Source organism: Coturnix japonica, chromosome 10 (genome assembly GCF_054131305.1).
Source record: "Coturnix japonica strain WE chromosome 10, WE-NBRP24, whole genome shotgun sequence".
NCBI lineage: Eukaryota > Metazoa > Chordata > Aves > Galliformes > Phasianidae > Coturnix > Coturnix japonica.
In genome coordinates, this window is record NC_140672.1 from 12,148,006 (window position 1) to 12,174,971 (window position 26,966).

Here is a 26,966-nt window from a genome sequence, read left to right on the forward strand (position 1 = left end):
TCTGCTCTGGGTTAAGTGATCTGTTTGCAAAATTTATAATAGGAAGAAAAAAAGAAAGAAGAACATGGCTATTCCATAGAAGTCTGTAGTCCTGTGAACAGAATCCTGGCTCATCTAAGCCAGGGCTTGGTGACTTGTATTTACAAATGAGGGTGGTACCGCCTGTTGGTTTAGGACCCTTCACCAGTCTCTGGGTGTCTGTTGTTTCCTGCATTTGGCGGAGCCTTGCAGCCGGAGCTCCAGGCTGGTGCCTTCCAGTGCCAAGCAGTGCAACTACAATGGGGGGCAAGTGGGAAGCCAGTCATCATGGTAACACTGGAGCACTTCTGACATCCTCCTCTCCAGATCCTCCTCTCAGGCATGTTAAACTTGACTCTGTGCTTATCTCAGGTCACTGTGCTTAGCGAAGGCCTTTACCAAAACAGTGTTGGAAATGTCAGTGAAGCAGCTCCTCAAACTGTTTGTATCCTGTTCCCCTTCTGCAATCTGGTCAGCCTCCACATGCGAGGCTTTGCTGCTGCTGCTCAGAGAATCACCAATGTGGGTTCCTCTGTAGGCAAACCAGTCAAAGCCCCTTGCATTATGCATCTATCCAGTGCACCCTCAATAATTTTGCACATGACAGCAAGTTGTTAGGAAGTGCTGATCTGCCTTAGGGTAAACAGGCCCCACAGAGAGACCAGGACAGGCTGATCAATAGGCTGGGGGCCAATGGGATGAGGTTCAACAAGAGCAAGTGCTGGGGTCACCACCCCTGAGTGAAAAATCTTACATGCTTGGAAGAGGCAGAACACAGCAAAGACCCATTCCATCTTTATTCTTGCAATCTGAGCTGTATTTTTCCTTATTGAAGAATCCACCTTTGCTGGATTAGGACTTTTCCTGAAGTCATTCTCTGAACTGCATAAAGGATGAGCCAATGTCTAAATCCATACTGCTAGCACAGGAAAAGCAGCAGTGCTAAATAAACACGGGAATATATTTCCACAGGTTGGAAATTCTGGGCAAAATCAGTGGATAGAAAACTAAAAAAGGTGAGACTAAAAAGGAAGGGAAATAAAAACATTCCATCCAAAAATGACATTTCACTGTCACCATTACTAGAGATATATTCTTGGGTGCTCTGCTTTATATATGAATCTTACTTTGATGTTAAAAGAATATCATAAAGGCAAGTATGAGACTCGGCTACCAACTAAGAGATTTCTTTGGCATTCGCCCACCAGGATCCGGCTCTGTCTGCATTCAGAGGCTGCAAGGCAGAGAACATGCAATGGTCCAGCCAGGGAAATCCCCCCGAGCACAGTGCCTCATGGACAGCCTCCCGTTCCACTCCTGCACGCTCCAGGCCCTGCAGGCACCCCCCAGAGTAAATGAATGAGCTCAGGAAGCCAGTGTGATGGTGGCAAGGCTGGGTGGTTGGTTACAAGTGCAGGCAGAAACTGGCAGCACTGCCCACTGACTCTGTCAGTGTCTCTTTGCTAAGTCCTTTGTTGTCAGTTTCTCTCATCCGCTTGTGGATGGACTCCTGTTCTGGGATTAAGAGGTATGAAGCCAAGCGGCATGTTGCATTTCATTCTTAAGGAGCATTTGTTGGGGTGAAAGCAGCAGAAGCAGAGATCCAGGCACCCTCTGTGCAGCCAGAACTGAGCTCCAAACCTGTAGGGCCATCCCCAACCTTGGGACTCTGGAAGCACTCAGCTGGCCACTGTCTTCTCCCCTCCCCATCCACATTAATGACTCCAGCAAGAAGCTGCTCCTCCCTGATCTCGCTAAACATCAAGTCATGACTCGGGGAACAAAAGAACCACAAGGAACACTTCAAAACTTCGAACAAAAGATGAAAGCTCCAACAATGTCAACCCAACCAGGTGTTGCTGTTTACCATGATGGCCTCATAATCCTCCAGATGAAAGGGGCCCTTTGCCACCCTTCAGGCAGTGAGACAGGGAGAGCAGCCGACATGATAAAAATGCTGTGATACATCCCTTTCATCAGCACTCCAAACAGTAAGTATGCAAAAATTATGGTTTGCATACAGCAATTTCTCTTTGCTTACACCATGCATTTCACTTAACTACAACCTATCCCACCGGGCAAACACATACAGAAATCCAGGAGCGCATTCACTGACTCCCATTTAAAGCTTGATTCAAACCAAAGAATGATCATTTAAAAGAGAGATGAAGGTTTCCAGCAAATGAAACTCACCATAGCAAATAAGGGGCCAAATACTGTCGTGAACACAACACAAAATCATGGGTGCTCTGATCTATTATTTTGGTGTTTCCTTGCTTGAAACCCTATAGGCAATCAGCACTGCATGGCAATGCTCCTATAACACAAAGCCTCTTCCTTTCATCTTTGCGGTGCCACCAGCGATGGAATTAGATGATCATTATGGTACTGTTCAGCCCCAGCCATCCTATGAGTCTATGATGATGATTCTGTGATTCTCTAACTGCTCCTCAGTGATGCTACAGCAATGCAGCATCCCAAAGATCAGCATGGAAAGGAGCAGTGAGAGCACAGCAAAAAGCCTCCAGGTAACAGCAGGGACAGGAAATGCTGAATGGGACTCTCTCTTCTAAATGGTCCGAGACAATAGCTGTTAGAAGGCTTAGCACCAGGTCAGGTTTGATAGGAGGAACTGCAGCTCACTATCATATGAAATTTCTCCTCATTCTGGTTGCAAATTGCTGGAAGGCAATTCATCTTATCTACCACCTGCTTTCAGCTATACCTTGGCAAGTCCCTGTCCATGTGGGATTGCTCTGTCCTTGCTACCTGCAGGCAGAACCCAGAGATATGTTCCATCTGCACAGGTAATAATCAGGTGGCAGGAGATGTGCAAGCCTCATCCACCTTTAGCACAAGGATTTACAAATCCTTCAGGAGCCCATGGACACAGAAGGGCAGAAAGTGCCATTTTTAACAGCAAACCTGTGCCAACCTCCCACTGATCACAGAGTTCTGTAGTATGTTGGGGTGCTAAGTTGTCTTTGCGAGGATTTATGAGTGCATACAGTAGTTCTGAGTAGATGGAGTGTTCTAGAATAGCTGAGTTAGGCCTGTAGGTTAAGAGTTAGTGGGCTGCGGGTTTAGGTAGGTGTGTGTATAGGTTCTCTCGCGTGCATTGGGTTTTGCGTAGCGGGTGTACGTGTCTGCGCGGGATTTAGGATGGCATATAAGGTGTGTGACAGAGCAATATATTGAGAGAAGACATGATGGCATCCATGTTTGTGTCTCTCTCCCCGGGACAGTTGAAGTCCTGGGATAAGTCAGGTTAATTGGCGAATACGTCAGTAGTACCTCTCAGATTACTTTCAAGAAGCTGAATTTTTTACCTAATCCTCTCTCTAAAGTGGATTTTTCATCTCTCTTATTTACTGATAAACTTCCAGGGCTAAGCATCTACAGCACAAAACAGACCTGTGTAGTTCATCACCACGCTATATTTTTGGTCCAACATGATGAAAAAATGGAGCAGACATTTAGAAAGATGACAAGACGATCCAGAGCAGAGCAGTTATAGTCACTGATGATTATATCAAAATATTGTTGAAGGAATATTAAAACCCCTGCTTCAGGGTATAAAATAATATATACATTTTTGTCAAACAGGTGGACAGAGTAATATATGTTTGTCCACTGTGCTGCATTTATATACCCTTCTGAAAGGTCTATCATTTTTATATATGTAAAGGTATATTATTTCTATATAATACTGCTATCGATGGACATGAGATCTGGTCCTAATGAACTATACAGGCCTTTATGCACCATTTGTATTCGTAAAGCATCTACCAGGATACGACCCCAAACAGGACACCCAGGGCAACACCAGCAGTATTTGGTTAAGAGCACATGAAAAGAAGCATATTGCAACAATAATCAGACAGCGATTTATGTCACCCATCATACAATCATGAAATGGCCGGGGTTGCAAAGGTCCACAGTGCTCATCCAGTCCCAACCCCCTGCTGTGTGCAGGGTCACCAACCAGAAGCCCAGGCTGCCCAGAGCCACATCCAGCCTGGCCTTGAATGCCTGCAGGGATGGGGCATCCACAGCCTCCTTGGGCAACCCGTTCCAGTGCGTCACCAGCCTCTGAGTGAAAAACTTCCTCCTAAGATCCAACCTAAACTTTCCCTGTCTGAATTTAAAGCCATTCCCCCTTGTCCTATCACTGCCCACCCTCACAATGTCATGGTTTTGTACATTTTTCTATTGGTATTCCACATCATAACATCATATAGAGCACAGAGAACAACTACATGTCCCAGAGGGTCTCACAGTCAGAGAGGGAAACACATCACGGAAGTGATGCTGTCTCTCTCTCAAACTGCCTGGTAGCGAGTCTGGGTGTGCTTCCAAGCCGTGGCACCTTCAGTTTCAAAGTAGGCTTCTCGGTCTTCGGAAAACCTCTCTCTCTCTTTCCCTTTTATTTTACTTGGCTTATTAGCCTCAATTTCCATTAGATTGTAATTAGTAAAATAGTAAGTTTTCCTCCTTAGATCGTTGCCACTTCTCTGTTTGTTTCCTTGAGTCCAGCTCCCATCTCCCTACCCCTTTCTTATTTTCCCTTCCTATACGCTGGGAGCCAGGGGGAACAGGAGCCTACTGCCCCTCCCCGTCACAGACATAGATTGATCTAGATAACACCGTGACACAGCAATTCCTCCTCTGTATACGCTCCCTTCAAGTACTGCAAGGCCACAACGAGATCTCCCCAGAGCCTTCTCTAAGCTAAACAAGCCCAGTTCCCTCAACCATTTCTTACAGGAGAGCTGCTCCAGCACCCTGACCATCTTAGTGGCCTCTATATTCTTTCAATATACGTACACACGACGGCGAGATTGAGACACAACAGGATATATAGTTTATAAGAGTTTATTAAAAGTTGTTGTTGTTTAGGGAAATGGGGAAGGGAAGTCGGGTGATAGAAAAGAGATAGGAAATAAAAGCAAAGAGTCTTTGTAGAAAGCAAGAGAGAATTAGTCACCACTGGGTTTCCAGCATGACTTGTAGTTCAGATGTTGATCTTCAGTAGAGATGGTCGTCAGAGGGAGCAGGGAAGCATCTGTTTGCATCTTGCCTTCACAAGATACAATGGTTCCATCCCCAGATCTCCCATACCAAGATGGAGTCATTTGGTCACAGGCCGGATCTTCCACTGGTAAGCTCTCTCCAACGTGACACTGACTGCCACAAGGAAACAGCCACCTCTGGCCTCCTAAATAGGTCTCAGAGTCTTATTGCTCACAGGATGTGAGCTTGCAGCCAAAACAAGAGAAGGGTTCGGACAAAGGTCTCTCTCAGCGTCCGAACAGCAGCAGTCTGATGTAGCGATCTCTCAGCTCCCTGAACTCACGCAGCGCTATGGAGTGGGCGTCCGGGTCCTCCTCCAGGTGCTGGAAGAGGTTGAGCGGCTTGGCGGATCGGAAGGACTGCGGCAGGACAATCGTGCTGTGCACCGACTTGCTGCCAAGGAAGAAGTGGTTCAGGCATTTCTCATCCAGGCAGAAGCGCAGGTACCGCAGGAGATTCTCCATCCGATTCAGGAAATACTTCCTGCGCCACTTCTTCAAAGGGATGATGGCCAAACTGTGGAGGACAAGAGTCTTGATGACATAGGTGGAAAAGCCCATGCCCACTAAGATGCTGGCAAGCAACGTCAGGCAGTGCAGGTGGGAGCTGTCCTGTCCGGTACTCCTGGCCGTGTGCTGGAAGAACTTCTTTTCTGCCACAGCACAGCTCTGTGGCCATGTTGTGCTGGGCGTAAAGCCGGCGTCTGTGTTCTGGCTGGTCAGGTAGATGTCCGAGTATTCTTGCTGCACCCCGAACAGCAGCTCAACGAGGACTTTTTCCCCGCTGGAGGCTTCTGTCAGCTGAAGCTTGCAGGAGCGTCTGGAAGGCAGCACCTTCAGGCTGTAGGCGTGCGCGTGGTGGGTGGTCTTCCAGATTGCTGCCACCTGTGCGGTGAACCAGGTGACAGTTCTCTCCACATCCAGGTAGGAGTCAGTGCAGAGAGTCTGTAGCAGGCTGGGGTCCTGATTTTGGCTCAGCTCTTCCTCATGGTGGTGGAGGAAGCACAGCACATTCCCCAGCTGCTTCTCCCTTTGGCACATGCACTGAAGCTCCACGCGGACGCGGGAGTTCCTTGCCAGCCCGTGCCCTTCATCTCCCAGCTCCAGGAGGAAGGTGTGCCCGGGGGGAGGCTCTATGGGCACGAGCAGGCAGTACACATTGTCCCACTCCCGGGGACTCCAGCCTTCAAAGGCACTGCCCACCCCAATGGCGCGCTGCAGCACCGGGAAGAAGCTGTTGGACCAGATGAATCTGAAGGTCTGCACGAGCTGGTCCATCAGCTCCTCCACTATAGGGCACCTGGTGGCCCTTCCTTCCACCTTTTCCAGGGCACGCCTTGTGAGAAATTTTGTCAGTGCTGAATCTTTGAAGTCTTCTTCCTCGTCATCCTCCTCTTCTTCCTGTTCCTCCTTTTCCACCAATTCCACCTGCTCCTGCTGTTCTACCTGCTCCTGCTGTCCGCCCTGTTCCACCTGCTCCTCCTGCACCTGCTGTTCCTCCTGTTCCACCTGTTCCTCCTGCACCCGTTCCTGTTCCTCCTGCACCTGCTGTTCCTCCTGTTCCACCTGTTCCTCTTCCTCCTGCACCTGCTGTTCCACCTGTTCCTCCTGATGTTCCTCCTGTTCAACCTCTTCCACCTCTTCCTCTTCCTCTTGCTCCGCCCCCGATGCCTCCTCCTCGCCACTGGAGCTGTCATTTTCACTGCTGCTTTCATCATGCTGGCTCATTTGTATGGACTGCAACGTGTTCCAAAGGAGCAACAGAATCAGCCCCACATTGAACCAGATCTTCCAGTAATCCAGCAGAGCAAAGAGCAGAGATGACATGTCCACCCAGCTCTGCTGCTCATTCCTCTGCTCAATCTCGTGCTGCGGAGGTATCATGTGCTTTTGCAGATCAACCTCGCGCCGCTGCACGTTCTCGAGCATGAGCACATCAGTATTGACACTGACACTTAGCGCCCGCACCAACAATGCGAGAACAAACACCAAAGCCATGATCTGCAAGAGATGGGAGAGAGGGGCTCAGTGGGGCTGGGAGGGAGCGGGGCCAGGAGCCGCATGGCCCTGTGCTCAGGTAGGAGCAGTGGGTACGAGGGAGCTGGGTGGCAGCAGAGGCCGAGGCCAGCGCTGGCAGGGACAGTTCCAAGCACTGCCCGTGGTGCTCCCACAGGGGCCGGTGTTTGCACCACATCCCTCGTCCAGCCCGACCTTCCCCTGCTGCTGCACTCACCATTGGCCCAGGTCAAAAATGCAGCAGCGCTGCCTGCCTGTGGCCCTAAACCCATCCCCTGCATTGTGATGCAATGCATTCCTGCTGATGTCACAAATGGGCTGCCCGACTCCACCCTTCTCAGCTGCCCAGGGTGGGCACATGGCCACTGAGCCACGGCACTGCCTCAATTTGGAGGCATATCTCTGGACAGAGCTCCTGGGGACGCTCTTTACTAAGCAGGTGGGAGCTGCCCGGGCCTTTCTTTAAAATAAAATGGGGTGGTATTTCCCATGGATGCTGTGCTCCTCATGTGCCACCCCACAGGTTATGTTCCAAACACACTGTCCCTGGAAAATCATTTGGACAGAAATGGAAAATCAAAACTACTGCTCCTGAGGAAACATAAGAATTTGCAGCATATGCAGAAACTCATTTTAGTGCTGAAATGCCACAGAGGGAACAAAGCTGAAGATCAGTGCCGGTCATGTCAAAGTCTCAGCACCTGACATCACACAGCCCTTTGCTGATTGCTCCCTCAGCCACCGGTGGTCTGAACGTCCTCTGAGCAAAAGGCCAGATGGCTCGATCCAAGCAGCTCAAAGGGGCTCTAACAATGACGATTAGGATGCCCACATGTGCAGCAGCCTCTTCAGCTGCATGGGCTCTGGCTCCTTTGGGTGAGCTTATGCTGTAGAGAAAACAGCAGGAGCAACTGCTGTCTACCCCATGTTGCAAAATCACATGTGCACGAGGCAGGAATATTTCTCAAAGGCCAACAGAGAAAGGCTTGGCTGGGAGCCTGTGGGTGTTGAACCAAGGCAGCCCTGCAGGCACAGAGTGGTCTGGTAGGTAAGGAGACAGCCCTGTAGGACAGGAGCGTGATGGCAGCTGTCAGACCAGCTGTGCTTCACCTGCATACCTTGCTGCCTGCAGCACAAGGCTCCCAGCCATGGCTGTATTGACTTCTGGGAGGTAAGGCCAGAGTCACCTCCTGAAGCCAGGGGAGATCCCAGATCAACAGGGTTGGAAGTCATTTGAACCTCACGAGATCCCCTAGACCAAATCCCCTGCTACAGCAGGTTCCCTAGTGTAGGTTTCTCCACAGAAGATAATCGCTCTTCTTCTCTGTTTCCGGTAACAAGGATATCAATAAATATTATTAACCAACAGAAGCTGTGTAACCCAGTGAAACAGGACCTATTCTTTCCTGAATCTGAATTCAGCATTCAGATTTCTGTACTTCACCAGTCTCTGGGTGTCTGTTGTTTCCTGCATTTGGCGGAGCCTTGCAGCCGGAGCTCCAGGCTGGTGCCTTCCAGTGCCAAGCAGTGCAACTACAATGGGGGGCAAGTGGGAAGCCAGTCATCATGGTAACACTGGAGCACTTCTGACATCCTCCTCTCCAGATCCTCCTCTTAAGCATGTTAAACTTGACTCTGTGCTTATCTCAGGTCACTGTGCTTAGCGAAGGCCTTTACCAAAACAGTGTTGGAAATGTCAGTGAAGCAGCTCCTCAAACTGTTTGTATCCTGTTCCCCTTCTGCAATCTGGTCAGCCTCCACATGTGAGGCTTTGCTGCTGCTGCTCAGAGAATCACCAATGTGGGTTCCTCTGTAGGCAAACCAGTCAAAGCCCCTTGCATTATGCATCTATCCAGTGCACCCTCAATAATTTTGCACATGACAATAAACTTCCAATCTCTACTTTTTGCATTTCAGATAAACAACTAAACTGAATACTCATTAACAACCAAGAAATAAATCCGGACAAGCACTTGAACTGCACACTCACAGGTGAGCACTCACCACAGTGTGAATGCAGACTGTGTGCACAACTGAGACAAATGTAGTTTGCAGCCCTGGAAGGAGGATGCTCTCCACTGGTTCCCATCATTTATTGCTCAATTTCCCTCAAGTGAGACAACGGAGAGAAAATCAGCTCTGTATGCAGAAACCAGGAGCTGTCTATTAATGTGCTTGATTTTCACTAACCTGAAAATCATGCTTATCTTGTTCAAGTTTTTATGCAGGTCTTACTTCATATTTTTGAAAGAAATCTTTCTATGAAGTCACAAAAAACCTGTGATTTTTTGTCAGAAGTACTTTTCTAAACAAAACAGTGATGACGTATTTCCAGTTCTTCTCCAGTCAGTTCACACATGGCCTAGTGCATCCCCTCCAGTGGTGCACTCCCCATGTGAGACAGAAATGCGATGAGAAATGTCATTAAGTGTCATTGTGTTGTTATAAACTGTGAGGTCTGGAGGCTGCCACGTGGAAGCACCTCTGATTGGGAGTGAGACACTGAAGGAAGCTCTCATTTTGAAGGGCTTTTATCCAGTTACAGTGGGCTCATAGTTTCTCTGATGATGAAAATATAATTGAGGAAGGTGCTCCTGTCAGCAAGACTGATGCTAAAGTGCTCCCAAGCTTGGAAAGTGTTTTATTGTTTTTCTGTTGTTATTGTAGCTTTAAAAGACAAGAACGGGAGAGATGGCCAGCAATTCTTTTTGTTGAGTTTGAACTTGTTCTTGGTTGTGGCTGAGGCTCCTTCTTAACAGTTCGGGTTTAGTTCTAACAATGAAACTTTTAAATAATAGACATTTTTCAAACCATTCACAGTGCAGGCTGAGTTCAACTCCCTGGGAAGGCGTCTGTGCAAAATCATGTGTGAAGGAATACTAAAAGTAAGTTTGCTTTTCCAGGCAGAATGTACTACATAAAGCAGTCTTTAAAGCAGCCCATGCCTATGAGATCACACAAGTCATCTCAGCCTCATGCAGAAAGCACACAGTGAGGGCACGGGGCAGTCTGACCTCTACGCCTTTGGAAATTGAAAGGATTCACTGAACTTCTCCTCCAGAGAAAAGAGAGCTGTTGTTCCTTTTAAAGACCTATTTTATTTCTGAACCACAACACATCAGACCACGACCCAGCATCTGCCTTAAGATATCAAAAATAGTTTTCTTTTCAATGCTGTGTGAAATTTCAGGTTTTCCTTTTCTCATTCTAAGTGTGTAAATGCAGCACTGGCTGCTGACTGCCCGTGCTATGCTAACTTGTTTCAGAGATAATAGAGGTTTCTTCCATGAACACTGAATCTTATTTGCTGACTATTTCCAGTGGAGCACTCAGGAATATTTCTTTTAGTTTTCTTAAAAAGATAATCAAGAATATACAGATGTGCTCACAGTCTAAGTTGAGTTTGTCTCTATACTGACATCTTAATGCCCTTTTTTCCTGAAATCATGTTTCTTTTGACACCTGTCTGAGAACTGATCAGGGATGAGGGGAAGTCAGAGTTGCACCATGGTGATGCCACAGTTTTCCCTCACATTAACGCTGCACGGGAGAGTTGGTGGAGACAACTGCGGGGTGCTGAGCTGGGAGGAGGAGGAGGGGGAAACGGCACCTGCTGAGCCTTCTGTGCGCCGGCTGTGCTGTGCTGGGGCTGCATGGACTGCAGGCACTGGCTGCTGCCTGCCTGCACGGGCTGCTGGGGGAGCATGGAGCTGAGCCCAGGCAGTGCCCCATCAGAGCAGCCAGCCCATCCCTGTGGGATCGGATGAACCTTTACTGCTTTGCAGTCTCTATGGGCTGAAAACAATCCTGATATAAATAATTTATATGAGAATGTTGTGGAGACAGATTTTCAGTTGTTTTCATTCATTCTCAAAACATGAAATGGTAAATGAGATAGATTTGCTCATCTACACAACACTGCTCTCCTTCACTCTCAAGCCCAGACCAGAGAGGCAGGATGACCTTCTAAGAATCACTGTGGCCCCCCAGGACCAGCAGAGGGAATCCCTCCCAGTGCTGCCTTCTTTTATCACAACCAGAGCAATGTAATCACCGAGGTCTGCTCCTCAATCTGCATGTGGTGCTCATCTCAGTCAAAGAATGTCTGTGGAAGGTTGGCTTTGATTTTTTGTGTGGATTGCATCAATGACAGGTTGGACTCCAGACTCAGTGGGATCATTTTTCATTGCGCTCCTTCCTCTGCAAATCTTCCAAAAATGTTGGTTTCTGCTGAGCTAGAGGAAGGAAGGGGTTCAGGCCTCCTTTACTTTGAACTAATTCTGAATTATTCTTCCATGAAAGTGGGTGATGAAATAAAACCTTCAGGATATGCAAAAACAAAACAAAGCAACAAATGCTTCACTGTCTTTGCATCCTCTAGTTGTATATAGCTGCATCTTGAGAAAGATGAAAGGAACCCAGTGCCTGAATACCACAGTAAACACAGCAAACATTCCCTTCAGTTTGAAAATAAATTCCAAACTCATGGGAGCGGAGCATTTTTCTCAGCACGTTCCTAATTTATCGAGAGCACTAAAATCAATAAAACTATTTCTCTTCAACTTGGAAGCAGACCCAGAGCTCATGAGCATTTGTCTAATTTTAAATAAAAAAGCAAGATCACTTTTCACGTGCTTAGTTTACCCAGAAAATACTGTGTTAGCTCGATTCAATACATCTTTAGGACACCGAAGCAGTCTTCAATGTGTCTGTTTTCTAGTGGAGAAAAATGGAAATTCTTTGATCAAGAAAAAAGACCGAAGTTGCAAAAACTGACCAATAAAACCATTCCAACGTAAATCACATCATTGGATGCACTGGTAACATACATGTAAAAATCTGGGAAAGCACCATGCGAGGATCACTTTTAGGTAACATTTGTGTAATTCATAGGATGAGTTTTGCATGTATCAGCTTTCTATAAGTATTCAGTTAATTCAGGTATTCATGAGGCTTCCTACTGAAGCACGGAATTTTAAGTTAATATTGCAGGGTATTTTGAGACAGGATATTCAGAACTGAAAATCTCAAATATTTGTATCTGGGAATGGGTCCTGAAAGTCCTATATAGATTGAAACAAAAACAAATTGAAGACTGGTACATGTTTCTTTCATAAAGACACATAGTGAAATCATAGAAATAGGACTCCTCTATTCCAGACAAGACTGATTCTGTAATGGCAGAAGTTATTCAAGCCAGAGAAATATCAAGAAGAAGAATGCTAGCAGCATTTAACCAGCAGTATATAACCAGAAATCCGAGAGCAAGGAATATGGAAGTAAAGATGTGCAATATAAAGGTCTCCATCAGACTAACTCATTTAAAAATCTCACATTATTATACTTGATCTACATTCATAGAAATAGAAGGTGTCTTAGGACACATTGTTCCTGTAAGTTTTTTGTGTATCATCTTTGCATCATTCTGAGAAGTCTGTTCCCAGGCCTGCCTGCTTATTTGCTTTGCTCGTTCTTCACTCTGGAATAGATGTAACCCTAATTGAAGTCTTGGGTCACCCTCTCCTAAACCTGAAGCAAATGAAGAATAGAAATATTTATTTTCTTTCAAGGTGTTGGTTCTTATACAGCATTTTGAACTCAGCGTCACAAAGAAACACAAGTATTTCATCAGGCAGTTGTTTTTTAGAACTGCCCTTGGCCTACACTGTCTGCGGTCAAGTGAGCTTCACATTCATCATTCACAGCACACAGTCATTGGTTTTCCTGGTACTTTGCAAGAGCATGGGGAGACACTGTTCCTGATCTGAGTTCACAGCCTAATGAAAGACAAAATAACAGAGACACTTGTGGCATTCAGAGTACAGGATTGAATTATGGGAGAATAACACACATCACATTTAAAAGTGTTTTCCTGGCAATGTCTGTTCAGAGGAGAATGTGAAAATTTGCTTTCACTGAATCTGAAAAGAAGAGGAAATACCATAATATATTTTCTGCAGATGAAAATGATTTTACAGTGGTTTGCAGATTTTGTGTAATTAATCTGGAAATGGGTTTAGAGTTACAGTATGTCCAGTCTGGCAAATTATGGGGCTCAGCCCTCACATGAGCCAGAATTCTTGCCTCCCCAGTGCTATAGGCTCTGTTTAGGGTTCCCACTTTGTTGTGAGAAGACCTACTGAAATTTTTGTCTCTGATCTCATTCATAAGAAGCTTCTGACAGTGGGGTAGAACTGCCTGCACAGGCTAACCATGGTGTTGCCTTATTTGGCAAGGCTACAGGCAACAGATGAGTTCAAAAGAATTCAGGCAGGCAAACTCTTTGATCCCAAACCTTTCCCTCACAACAAGGGAACCCCTCATGCCAATGGGAGACCTGCTGTGCCTATCAGAGACATTTCACTGCCTTCATCTTCACATGGAGTCAATAGAAGCCAAAACTGGAGCACAGGACTTCACCACCTCTTGTAAAAGTCTCATTTTGTTATGACCCTCAGTAAATTTCTCATCTACTTCCCTCCCTTCCGTCTACTCGGCCACATCTGTATGTACCCTCTATGATCTTGGTTTGCTTTCACTGCTCCTCTGCCATTCCCCCTTTGCTCCTCACATTTGTCTAGTTCATTATTTTGCATCAAAATTACATGCATTAATCCCTCTTATTCTAAATATAATCCTATAACTGATCCTATTTGCCTTTCCTATCATAATTCATACTTCCACCAGCTGGAAAATTACTTGACAAGCAATACAGACTGACTTTCATCTGTTTTATACCAATGACCAAACACTTGCAAACTTTGTCCCAGCTGTTCCCAGTTAGTTTGATTCCCCAAAAACACAGCACAGCGGAGAGCGATGGATTCTTCTCACAAAAGCCCACTGAGTAATCAGCTCATCAGCATAAGGAATGAATGGGCAATTGATTCCCTGCCAGCCCATCTCTTCCATGTATTTCTCAACTAATAATCAAGCTTGGCACTGTTTATGCCATCAGCTATTTACATCTCCCTATTTCCGTACTCACCTCTGCACTCTGTCATTGCCTGAATGTGTTTAGATCCAGCTACTGCCTTGAATTTTCATCTTACAACTGTCTACCTGAGCAAGTTAATTCCCATTTGCCCTATGGTCTCTGCTCAACTTTCACACTTCGATTTTTTATAATGCCTACACTAACCAAGTCCTAAATGTACTGTTAGTAACTCCATTAGCCACAGAAACTGCTCATATGAAAATCTCTGAAAAACTCCCCTTGGAATCCACACTTAATCTCCTATCCATCTTCTGTTATATCGACTGTGAATCTAAAAGCCAAATAAGTAAATTAACTTCTGTTTTTCAAAAATAAAAAACAAAGCAACAACAAAGAATTAACATAGGATCCACTGTCTGAAATATGGCTGGTGCTTTCTATTTCTGATTTCAGCTAGATCTGTTATTCCAAAATGAATCTGATGAAACTGACAGTTATGAGGGAAAAGTTGGGCTCATATGTCTGTTTCCCAAGTCAGAAGGAAAATAATTCTGCTTTAGAAGAAGAATTAACAGGTGCCTCCCATCATTTGCTTATTGAAGCACTTACTAAATCTCAGCAGTATTTGACAGTATAAATGGTTACTCCAGTGTGCTAACAGGAGACCAGGGGCTATTTCCTTTGTCCCTTTCAGTTTCAACATCCATCTGCTCCTCGTGCCTACAAGATCCCCTGGCACTGGGCAAAGCCCATCGCAGTTAAACTGTGCCAGGTGCTTTGGGCAGGACCTGAGGAAACTGGGAATTCCTGTGTTTTGGAAGAAGTACAAGAGAATGACCAGCATGGTTTTTTGGTGGACTTGACAATAACTGGGCCTGACAGCAAGGGATTCCATCTGTACAAGCTTCAGTCCGTGACAGCCTGGTAGGTCACATTAGATTCACAGAACAAGAAATTCAACACATACATGTCTGACATTTTCAGTAGGATGAAGGGCTAACATCTTTTTTATAACTAAAGATACAAACTGTTTCTGAAACTGTCTACTGCTACTGCTTGTGGACAGTCACTGCAATTTTCACTTTAAAACAGTTGTTGTGAGTAACTTCCTTGCTGAGCCAGATGGCACAATACTTGCATCATTTCATTCAACAATGCGGTGATTTATTCATTCATTTTTTAAGCTATCAAGCCCAGGAAAAAAATACCTCAGTGCTTTAGCTCCTGTGTTTTTGTTTCACTGCTCTATATGCAAACCTATGGAGCAATATGATGTGAGTTGCTCTCAGGCCACTGATTCCTTCCAGCTCCATATGTGTTGTGCCAAGAATGTTAAAACTGCTGAAAGGTGTATGTTATGGTAGTAAGGGGCACTGGATAAATGTTTCTCTTCTCACACTCATTAATTAGGCTAATATTGTATCTAAAGAAATCATATGTAGTATTTAAAGAAACAACAAAAGAAAACTATAAAACTGATTTTGGCATGAAAGGATGCACATCCTGAGACCATTCTTAACAAAGTGCAGTTTGTAGCACACTGCAGGACTGAAGATGCAGCAGACCCTCATAGGCAAAGCTATGTGTAATGGTCACTGCTGGAAGGGCAGCAGGAGAAAAGGAAGATGAAGACATTACTGGACAAGAACAGGCTGTTACTTGGTGAGACACAAGGAAGTTGCATTGAGTGGAAGTGGTAGTGGGTGTGTGTGTCAGTACAAAATCATACAGCCCATCTTGTGCCAGACACCAGCGCTGCTAAGTGCAGCATCTGAGTGCTTTCTACTTCAGTGTTTATAAAACCAAATAATGTGATCTACCAAGGAATAGCAGAGAACTTACAGCCACAGGCCTTCTGTGGAAGGCTGGAAATTTGCTTTTGACCATCTGCAGAGGCTGCTGGGCTTTAGGGAGGTGCAGACAAGGTAATCAAAGGACAGAAAGACAAAGCTTGGCTTTGGGCACATACCCAAACTTTCACAATATTCCTGGGTAAATTAAAGGGAAAATACACTCCTAAGGTAAGGGCTTGTGAACTGTTCTGCACCCAAAATTACTTTCTCAGAGAGGAGTCCAACCCTGCAAACATAGTGCAGAATTAAAATGCTTAAACAACCATTACAGCAGAGATGTGAATATGCTCCTGTAATTATATAGCTGTTTGTTCATTAAAGGAGAAATTTAATGCAATTAAAATATTTACAATCCTGCACACTAAAATCCAAAACAAAATTAGTTTGTACCAGAGATGCAGGCTGTGTTGCCTCCCCTCCAAACTGGCCTTTAGATACCAGAGCTTACAATGGAGAACTTTCCCCCTTCAGATGATGTAACCCAGAGTTAAGAACTGAGCTGGTGACTGAAGGGTCCCTAATAATCTTTAAGATATCAGATTCATGCCAGGCATGCCGTGTAAAGTTCTTGGGATCAGAAACCAAAGGAGAAAGGACCCTGGGACAGCCACACAGAAGGGTCACTGGAGCTGCACTGCTTGCTGTGTCTGTGTTCTTTCAGACTGGCACATGGCTATGTGGGATGGGAAGACATGCTGCCCAAACTCTTGCCCTTTTGCGCGCTCCCTGAGGGCTGGATCTCTGAGATTAAACATTTGCACTTCTCTCTTCAAATGAAAACGTAACAGAACAGCCCAAAGGCCATCCCTACCAAGAGTGCAAAGTGCAGACACAGAGAGGCACAGAACCACAGCAGACAGATGTGAATGCAAGCTGCAAGCAGCACATTTCAGATCCAGCTGCAAGGAGAATAGAGAAGCACTGCAAGAGCACGCTCCTCTCCCATACAGATAGCTCACTGCTATATTGGACCTGAATTTACATGCCATTTCACTGCACCTCAGCCTTCTCCTTGCCTGTTGTTACCAGCTTGCCTGTGTCACTCACTACTGCGGGGGAGGTGAGGGGGGGGGGGGAGGGGGGAGGCGGGGGGGGGGGGGGGGGGGGGTGGTACACCCTTGTGGACTTTCCTTTTCTTATTGAGGTACCTGTAGAAGACTTTCTTGTTCTTCTCATCAAGTTTAGTTCAAGCTGGGCCTTGGCTTTTCTGACTACATCCCTACACAAGCATCCTCATACTCCTCATACAGGACCTCTCCCAGTTTTTACTGCCTGTGCATTTTCTTCTTGTTTTCCAGTTTGACAAGCAGGTCCCAGTACAGCTATGCTGGTCTCTTACCTTCCTTTCCTGACTTGCTGTACTTGGGGATGGAGAGGTCTTGTGCTCTGAGGAAAGCATCTGTAAAGCTTTCTCTCATTCTTCAGCCATCAGAAATCATCCAGTGAGTGCAAGTAATGAGGATGACATGGTGCATGTAGAAAATGTAATTGGTAAAGCTGAGGGGACAGAGAAATGTGAATGAACCTTCAGTACTTTCCAGCAAGAGTGGCTTGGTATAAGATCTGCTCTTAGCCAAAGAATGCAGGGCAAGCTGAGGAAAAGCTGGAACGACAGCTTGGACAGTTATAGTATTTAACTTTATTCTAACACTCATTACTCATGGAAAACTTAAATGAATAGCACACTGAAGGCTGCACTTGACTTAGATGAAGTGGATGTAACTAAAGCATCTCAGCTACATCATTCAGACTGAATGTATGGTAACAGGAAATCAATTAATCTCCACCAATATTTGTTCTTTTTAGTGTGAAACTGCTTTAATGAACTCATTGTGAGTGGTCAGTCACCACTCACTCTGGAAGAGCCTCACACATTTGATAAAGCACCGTACTTTTTAAAATTCATGTTGGAAAAGTGACAAATGTTGAAGATGAATTGCTTGGCATATGTGATCAGCTAATGAAATATCTTCCTCATCCCTATTATTTAATTCATTTTCTGCTGTTTTTCCCAATTAGGCAGTAGTCTTCTGCCTTTGGCTCTGAGTCCAGAAGCAAGCCTGCCATTATCACTTGTCAACATTTAATTTGTATGCAAAAAACTGCTTTAGTGGAGGTGGCAGTCACCTAATTTTTACCTGGTACTTTCTGTAGTCATTAAAGTGTTTGAAATGAATAAAAGCCACCAGCAGCCCAGGGTAGGTCCTTCACTGCAAACAACATGGGGTAAGGGAGCCCATTGCTTGATGGAGCAGCTACAAAGGTGTGTAAGGGAGTCCCTGTCAGCTGCATGAGGCACACCTACACTGCTCCAGGCAGAAGTCAGTGTATAGAAGGGAGAACTGAAATGCATGGAGTCTCTAATAAGATAATAATTAAAAAGAAAAAAACAACCAAGCAACCAAACAAAAGAAAGAAAACCACTGAAAAACTGAAAAACACCACAATCTTGGGCCCACGTCACTGTCTGAAGCTTCATACCAGCTGGAACATTTGCAGACAGATAGGCAAAGGGAAGCTCCGTGATTGCACTTGTTTGCTTTGGTGTCAATTTTCTCAGTTTTGCACACCACTGAATTTTTTGACTGCACACAGGCAGGTTTTGGTACATAAGGCGAAGGTAAGTGTAGCTTCTGCTTGTTGCAACACAGCCCACGATAGAACAGATGTGAAAGAGATTAGAAGGGGGAAGAGTGGGTGAGCTTGTGCTCCTGCCTTGCAAACAGAAGGTGCCAGCAAAGCCCCACTGCTCTGCTGGGCAGCAGGGCTGCCAGATGTACCCACACCAGTGGTTGTCTGGCTGACACACCCCAGGGTTGGTAGGAGGGTCATCGGTAATGTAGAGAGCAGAGAAGAGGGGATTACTTTGGAGCAGATGTTTACACCTTTCCATCTTACCTCTTCTCATTGCTTTCATTTGCATCACCTGCAGGAGCTGCCTCATCCCCACTGGAGCCAGTTTCACCACTGGGGATGATTATAGGGCTCTTATCAAGTACATGCAAACCACTTCTCCAAAGCAGGCATAGAGAGTGCTGATGACACCCTGATGAGAGACAAGGAGTATGGGTCATGACTATTGTCTGTGGGCAGCTCTGGCTGCACCTTCCTGAAGAAGGAGCAGAGGTTACCCACAAGTACTAACTGGAGGCCAGAGCTACAACAGACAAAACCTGGAATGCCTCACCTGGTAATCAGGTGGCTTTTCTAAGCAGGAGGTCAGGTGTTGCATGATTATGGTGATGGATGTAAGAGTGCTGCACAGCACCCCAGCTCAGGGAGCAGCAGCATGACAGAAGCTCATTTACGTCCTCTCAGTCATAGAGCTTTGTTGTTGTTGTTATTGTTGTTGGTGGTGGTGGTGGTTTATTTCCCCCTCAGAAAAAATGTAGTAATCCAAGCTTGCCTTGACAAAGTCCTTCAGCCTTATCTTCCACATGTTATCACTGTTTGGAGGTCTGTGCTGGGAGAACAATGTCCTGAACTACTTAGCAGCAGGGAGGCACCCACTGGCTCTCACCTGGCCTGCCCCAGAGGAGGACTTGTTTCCTGGTGTTTCTCATTTAGAGCCAAGGGAAGAGATCTGAGTCCCTCAGGCAAGAGATGGCTATAAGAGATGGGAGGCGCTGCAGCAAGACAGGACAAAGTGCACTAAGCTTCCCAACAGCGAACTTAGTGGTGGCAGAAGTCACCAGTGTAGGAGTACTTTGAGGAAAAGTCAGTGCCCTGTTTTCCAGCAGTGGCTGTTCTGAGGACATCCCCACGTGTTTTTTCCTCTCTTCATGCAAGTGACAGGAAAGGAAATAGGTAGTCAAACACCTTATGAAGATAGCCTAAGATTGGGAGAAAAAGATGATTAAAATATATATATATATAATAAATGTTAATTAAAATATGAATAAGGAAAGACTTCAGTCATTCATGTATAAATGAAAAGATAGTACTGTGGGCATGACGTGGGAGCAAAGCAGAGCTCTGACCCCCAGCATGTACCTCACACTCATCCTTCTCTGAGCACACAGCAGCAATCTTTGCAATTTGTGTGGCCATAATTATATTCTCAGTATCTCTCCTTAAGCTGTCTTTGACAAGTCATTTATATTTTGCCTGCTTCCATGAGCTTTTATAGAAAAAAATGTTGGCAGGCAGCTCTCTGCTATCCTGCCTGTCTCTTGTCTGTCTGATGACTGATTTCCAGTGGGAGTCAGTTTTGATACTTGAAAGGATCCAGACTGTTATTACTGCACCTGTGAGTGGTGCGATGGAGGTGTCTGACAAACGCAGACGGGTATTTGAGTGAAGGGTTCAAAGGCTGAGGGAAGTTCTGGATCATGTGTAAACCACTGTCCAGTGGCTTGTGTCTCTGCATCAGACAGATAATGGAGCAAAGGCAGCACCAGAGGAGCACAATCAAGTGAGGGGAAAACAGCACAAACTGAATATTTCAAACAAGCCAGCAGAAATAGTAAATTCTCTGAGGACTGAAAAATACAACACACGATGGGACAAAAAGAACTGATCCTGATGTATGTATCTAGGCAAAAACCTCTCCAACGGGGAAAGAGTGTGCCCCTGATCTGCACTAGTATCAAGACTTTGGGCAGACAAAATTGGGTGGATACTACAGAAAAGGGAAAAAAATCACACCTGGTCCAATCAACAGTCCAAAGCCAATGTGAGGGCTGTTGGCAGCTTGATGTGTGCTCAGCCTGGGCTTAAGATGAAGTTTGTAGGTGGGTAAACAGAACCACCCTCAGCTGAGGACCAGGCACTGGTGAGAGTTTAGAGATGAGCTCTGCCAGGACAAACACCACGCATGGAGCCGGGCAGTGTCAGCTGGTTACAGGGCATGCCCACGTTGCACTGCTCAGGGCCCAGTTCCAGCTCAGAGCATCGTGAGCAACATGTGCAGATCTTGCACAGGACAGCTGTTTTTTCTGGAAAACACACAAAGGTTACGCAGTTTGCACCCTCAGCCATGGCCCCCCCGTATCTCATTGCTTATGTCAAGCACACAGCTGGGCTGATACAGCACTCGCATTATTGCTCACAAACTGCTGAGGGGAAGGCACGTCAGATGTGAGGCAGTGCTGTGCCCTCAGCAGCCAACAGCTGTGAGCCATGAAGCAACTCACCTCTTGTAGCCAGGTGGGCAAACACATTTCAGGGAGCCGGGGGAAGGATAACAGCCATGTCTTGAGGCACTGAATGCACAGGGAAATGCCACTCATATGTGCAAGGAGTCATCATCACAGTGAGGCACTGTGCTTCCTCACCACAAAACCAGTCCTGAAGCCTGACTCTGCTGTGACAGTGGTGGTGCATGGTGTGATCCTGGCATTGAGTGGGCAGAGCAGTGAGTGGGGATGGCACTGTGCAGGAGCGACCCAAGGAGCTGTGCCCTACAGCAGAGCTGTGCAGGCAGTGCTCTGCAGGTTGGGGAGAGGTCTGTCTTGTCCTTTTTGTCATCAGTCCCAAGCAGGTACTTCCTTTGCTGGGCTTGTTACAGCAGGTGAATTATTTCTGGGGGTAACTACTCATTGTCATGTTCTAGTACATCTTGTCAATTGACTTAATTGATTTATCAACTAACTTAGTTGATTCAGGTGAGGGTTGGCCTCTTCTCCCACATAACTAGCAATAGGACAAGAGGGGCTGGCATCAAGTTGCACCAGGGCAGGTTCAGGTTGGATGTCAGGAAAAAAATATTCTCTGAATGAGTGGCACTGGAATTGACTGCCACGGTGATGGAGTTACCTTGCCTGGAGGCAACATGTAGTGCATCACTAAGGGACATAGTTCAGTGGGGAAATATTGGTGGTGGATGGATGTTTGGGCTGGATGATCTTGGAGGTCTTTTCCAGCCTTGGTGGTTCCATGATTCTATGATTTTAACTTTTTAATTTTTTTTTTCTCACAGTTGGATTTGTTTACCAGTTTTATCAGTGCAAGCTGTTTCCAGGGTGCTCATGGATCACACATGCAGCCATCCCACCCAATCCTCCCAAACTGTCCCAAATCCACCCTGCTCCAGAACCATAAAGCAGAACAGGATTCCCTTAAACTGTTCCATGTTTTGATCTGCAGAAGTCTTTCGGGCTGCTCATAACATCTTTCCACTGTTCTTCAAACAAAGAGAAGAAAATTTTCCTAAGATCAGGAAGTCCATAAGAGTTAAACAGCCTTGCAGAAGAGACACATCATCCCATCCTAACACAGAGACAAATGCTGTCAGAGCCTTCATTAGCACTCTGCTTTGTTTTTCACTAATCAAGTCAGTGTGAATGATGCTGCTCATGATTGTGCTTGATTGTATTAGTGTTACCGATTGAACAGTCCATTTTTTAATCTGCAGAAAGCAGCAGCATTATTGCTGAACTATATTTAGAGATTTTATAGATAGCATGCTCTGTTCTCTTACTGCTTCCTTGTAATAGGATATTACATGTAGAGCCCCAGGGAAAAGGAAATGTGCCCTACACAGGTGGCTGCGAGGTAATTTTGTATGATGAGCATGTACATTTCTGAGTCATTTCACATCTTCCTGTCTGACCAAAGACCATGATGGTTCCATACAAAAACACTGTCACCTCGGATGTTGGTACAGATCCTGCACAGTGGTGGGGGTTGAGGCAGAGCCTGGCAGATGCTAAAGCCCAGAACCCTCTTCTGGAGATTGGTAAAGCCAGGTCAATAACGCAAAGGAGAAGGGAAATTTTATGATTTCTGGTGTAACTTCTAATATTTTTATTAAACTGGGGGCAGTTTCAATGTCAGAAGGACGGAAGATTCTATATGCTCTCAACTCCTACATCCCCCACAAAGGTGATGAGAAGATTCTCTTAGTCCCACCTTTGTCAGGTGTCAGCAAGAAATAAGGTCAGTAACTGTGAAGAGAATAACCCTACTCTCATTTTAAAACTACTGTTATTTCTAATGGTACTTTCAGTTTGGTATTTTTGGATTCCTAAAATAAAATTAGGTAAGGTTGATAAGGAATGCACTCATAGGCTGCACAATCGCTGATAGAGGAAAAGATAATGCTCACCTCCATCACACTCTGACTTCAGTGCTGCTAAATAAAACCCAGAGGTGACACTGTAGTTTTAAACCTCATAGACAAAATCACATTTTGTAAATCACATCCGCTTTGCCTGCACTTATACTATATCAAAATTAATGGAGACATTTTCTGCTCCAGCAGTAAAAAGTAATTTATACGTCAGGCCTGAAGTTATAATTGCAGGCAAAAAATACGTGAGCACGGGAAGCAGATTTCTATGTAGCTTTAATCACCAGCCACGGTCCTTCGAGGCCACAGAGGCTTGAAGGTGATGGTGCAGCACCATTGCAGCCATAGCAGGATTTATGGGCAGCTCCACATGGTTTCCGAGAGTGGGGAGCAGAGCCCTGGCAGCCCCCTGGGGCACAACTGGAGCATCGGGGCCCCCACCCCATTCTGGCCCAGAGCTCTGGCCAGGGCTGCAGTGTCCCATGGGGAGGGCCTGGAGTGGAGGCACTTCTTTGTGGGAGGGATGGCTCTGACATCTCTCCTTCACTGATGGCCCTTTGGGGGGCTGCCAGGACAAGAACCCCACTGACATGGCTCTGTGGGACCCCCTGCACTGACCACCAAGCACCTGCACCACATCTGTATCACATCCTGCCCTAACACCAACAGTGTGTAGAGGTACAGGTGCCATGGGACGCAGAGCCATACCTAATGCAGCCATGAAGAGAGGGAAATGGAGCGTTTGCCTCACTTTTACAAGGCTCCAGCTGATCCCTTTACACTGAGTAAATTGGTATGTTTGATTCCTCCACAGGAAGGAGCAGATAAGGAGACAAACAAAATCAAAACAAATATGCACAGCCAGAGCAGTAGATTTGTTTGCTTTAAAGAATGGAGACCATGGTTAAGATTCTAGACTATGAAGCTACAGGATGCTTGCAATGACATTAGTTGAATGGTTCATACATTTGCTCCAGTGAGAGGTGGGTACTGACATGTGTGACTCCGGAAGGATGAAGGAAGATCTGGATCCTGCAGCTCAGCAGTGGAGTGGGGGGGGACAGACCCTCCTCAGCAGAACCTGCACACCCACCCACTGCCACTCTGCTCTGCTCAGGCTGTGGCACTTCTCAGCCAAAAAGGGCCATGCAACCATTCTCTAAACATCTTTGTACTCATTTACTAATCCATTTCTGTCAAATATTCTTGCCTGATGTCAAAAGCACAGTTTCTATTACTCTGCTCCTCACATTCACTTTACCTTAATGCTGTCTGTAAATACAGAATTTGCATAATGAATGGTATTTATGAAAACCAATTGCACTCTGTGCGGGTGACTCTGTGACTTCTTCACCTCTGAACGCAGAGGTCTGCAGTTACACAACAGTGGAAGGGAGTAAGTGCTGCCAGCACACAGATGGGGCTGCGAGGTGGTGGGGAGGGTGTGACAGACACTAACGGGCTGTGGGAGCTGAATGCACAAAGCCAGTGCCGAAACAACACACAGCTGATGGGATGGGAAAGCACAGTCAGAGACCCACTTCTCAGCGACAGGCAGTTTGTTGCATTGCTACAGCAATTGAAAAGCCATTATTAGAGGATGATGCTTACAGACTTGTGTAACATTCAAGTATTAATGATGCCACACAGAGAAAAGTCATCCAATTTTGCCTCTTTTTCAGAAAAAATGAATTTAGTTGCAAACCGCATTCTGGGCCTAAGACTTTATTCATGCATTCTCTAATTATCTCAAAGTTTGTCAAATCAAGCTTTCTCCATTCATATGCTCGTATTTCCTATTACCCACATTTCTTTCTGTCTTTGTCATGCTACAAAAGCCTCAGTCCATCTTTATGAAGTCTCTGAAATAGAAAAAAAAAATGAAAACACCAATGGAGAGGGACTGCACTGGAGTTGGGGATCAGCACTGAACCAGAGGGTCATTTGAGGGGTGGGAAATGGGAGCCAGGACCAGGCCAGGGGCTGAGGTCCCATTGCCTGAAGGCAGTTAATCACAGGGAAATCATCGTATTCTCAGCCCAGGCTCAGTCTTTCAGTGAGAAAGATGTGAGATAAAAATAAATTAAAAACAAAACAAAAAACTAACCAACCAAATAAAAAAACCCACCATAATGGCAGGTTTGGGTTCCTAGTAACTGCTTAGTGGTACCTGCCAAGAGCAACACGCATCTCCTTCATTAAGCTGATCACCTCTGGACTGCACCACAGAACGCTCACAGAGAAGCAGTGGGAGGTGGCAGGAAGGGCAGCCCCCAGCACTGCCCAGACCCAACCCCCTACAAGGTCTAGGAGAAGGAACAAGGCAGCTCAGGGAAGGCAGAGGTCTACCCCCAGTCCCCCCGCTTGTGCCACAGGACCCCAACTCAACCTTCACCCCCTCCCCCGTTGCCTCTGCAGAAAAGTTCCACAGGAGTCCTTGGGTTGCCCCACCAGGTGTTTCAGTGCTCGGATGAGTTTTGCAAGGCTGGGGGCTGCTGTCCTGGAGTGACATCGGGACATGCTCAGCCAACAGGCCTCTATGCGCTGTGCTGCTGCACAGCGTCCTTTCCATTTGAAATGCAATAAACATCTTGCTCTCCCAGTGAAGCAAGGGGAAGTACAAAGGAAACAGTAAATGTGCACTACTCGTGACACATAAATCACTGAACAATCCTGCAATTATTGTTCTTTCAGATAAGTCATAAATAATATAGCAGAAGGAACGAGGCCTAATGAGAGAAAAGGAATCCGCACTGAGATTGTTTATCAGCCCTGCCCAGAAGAGGAGCAATCTGTATTTCTAACAGTGAATTTCCAGGCAAGCAGCAGAGACTGCTTCAAGAAGTGCTGCTGCTGGTCTGCTTTGTTCATGTGCTGCAAGATGCAGTGCAGAATGTTTCTCAATTGTTTTCCTTCCCTCTTCCCATACCTTATCTTTTGCATAGACACCTCTTCCTTGTGCTGAAGAACTCCATTACATTTGGTTATGTCCTTTGTGAAGTTCACCACCACATTTTCCAGCTTGGCAGGATCATGGCTGCACAGAGCAGGGCAGAGGCCAAACCAGACAGCACTGCCTCAAACTCTGAGTATTCAATTTGCCTCTTGCTGTCTCCAAGACCTGATTCAGTATCAAATATTTGCAGTGATGACATTTCATTTGCTTCTTGCAGAAATACCAGATACCTAGTTATGCACTGTGAACAGTTCACTATAAACCCCTGCCTTTTGTTTCAGCAGTATAAACTTCATCAGTGATTTTATACCTGATTATTTAAAGCCGACACCAAAGGCATGAAAGAAGGACCTCACACAACTAAGTATCAAGAGAGAAAGTGATGAAGTCCACTAGCAATGGAAGTTTTTCAGCATAGGCTGAATCATCTGCAGGCTTTGTGTTCCCACTATGTACTGAGTTTTCCAGGTTATCTATTGAAGGAGAAACAAGAATGAAGTGTCCTTGCAAAATAAAATTTGGGAAGGATATGGGGTCCCCTCAAAACAAGACATAGAAAAAGCTGAAAAGAAGAATTTCAGCCCCAAGGATCTGGTTAAGCAATCTTATCTTGTAAATATATGGCAGGAGATGCTAGCTTAGCACCTGCAAGTAAATCTTGTTTGCAAAAGCGAGACTTTACAGGATACAAACATGGTTCTAGTTGGGCAAAGCAACAAACTGGTGAATCAAGGAGAACGTGAACCCTGAGTAGCTCAGCCAATGGAGAAAGGGGAAGGGCTCATTAGTGTCGGGGCTCAGGGGACTGTGCTCCCCAGAATCTTGAGGCCCCACAGGGATACAAATACAGAAAGATGAAGGCTCTCTTCAGTCTCTTTCTGGGATTAAAAGACAACTGAGCAAAATGTTTGGAGCTGAAATTTTCCCAACATCTATGAACAATATATACTAAATATATTACGTAGAAACAAAAGACAACAAATGCTCTCTCCACACATCCCACAGCACTGTTACTTTGCAGAGAACATTTGGTGAGAACTTTATAAAAAACTTAAGGAAATCCAAATATGCTGCAGGAATTAGGCATCTCTGGGAACATTTT

The 26,966-nt window shown here is 45.7% G+C and overlaps 1 protein-coding gene across 1 annotated transcript in view; it reads right to left on the minus strand.

Moving 5' to 3' along the window:
- Positions 1–5,157: 5,157 nt before the first annotated feature.
- Positions 5,158–26,966, minus strand: part of LOC146759365 (inositol 1,4,5-trisphosphate receptor-interacting protein-like 1) — a 32,611-nt gene continuing 10,802 nt past the window's right edge. Inside the window, exon 2 of the mRNA XM_085510359.1 lies at positions 5,158–6,590. Within this exon, the coding sequence (XP_085366485.1) occupies positions 5,319–6,590 (1,272 nt within the window). The 3' untranslated portion in view covers positions 5,158–5,318. The remainder of the gene's footprint in view (positions 6,591–26,966) is intronic.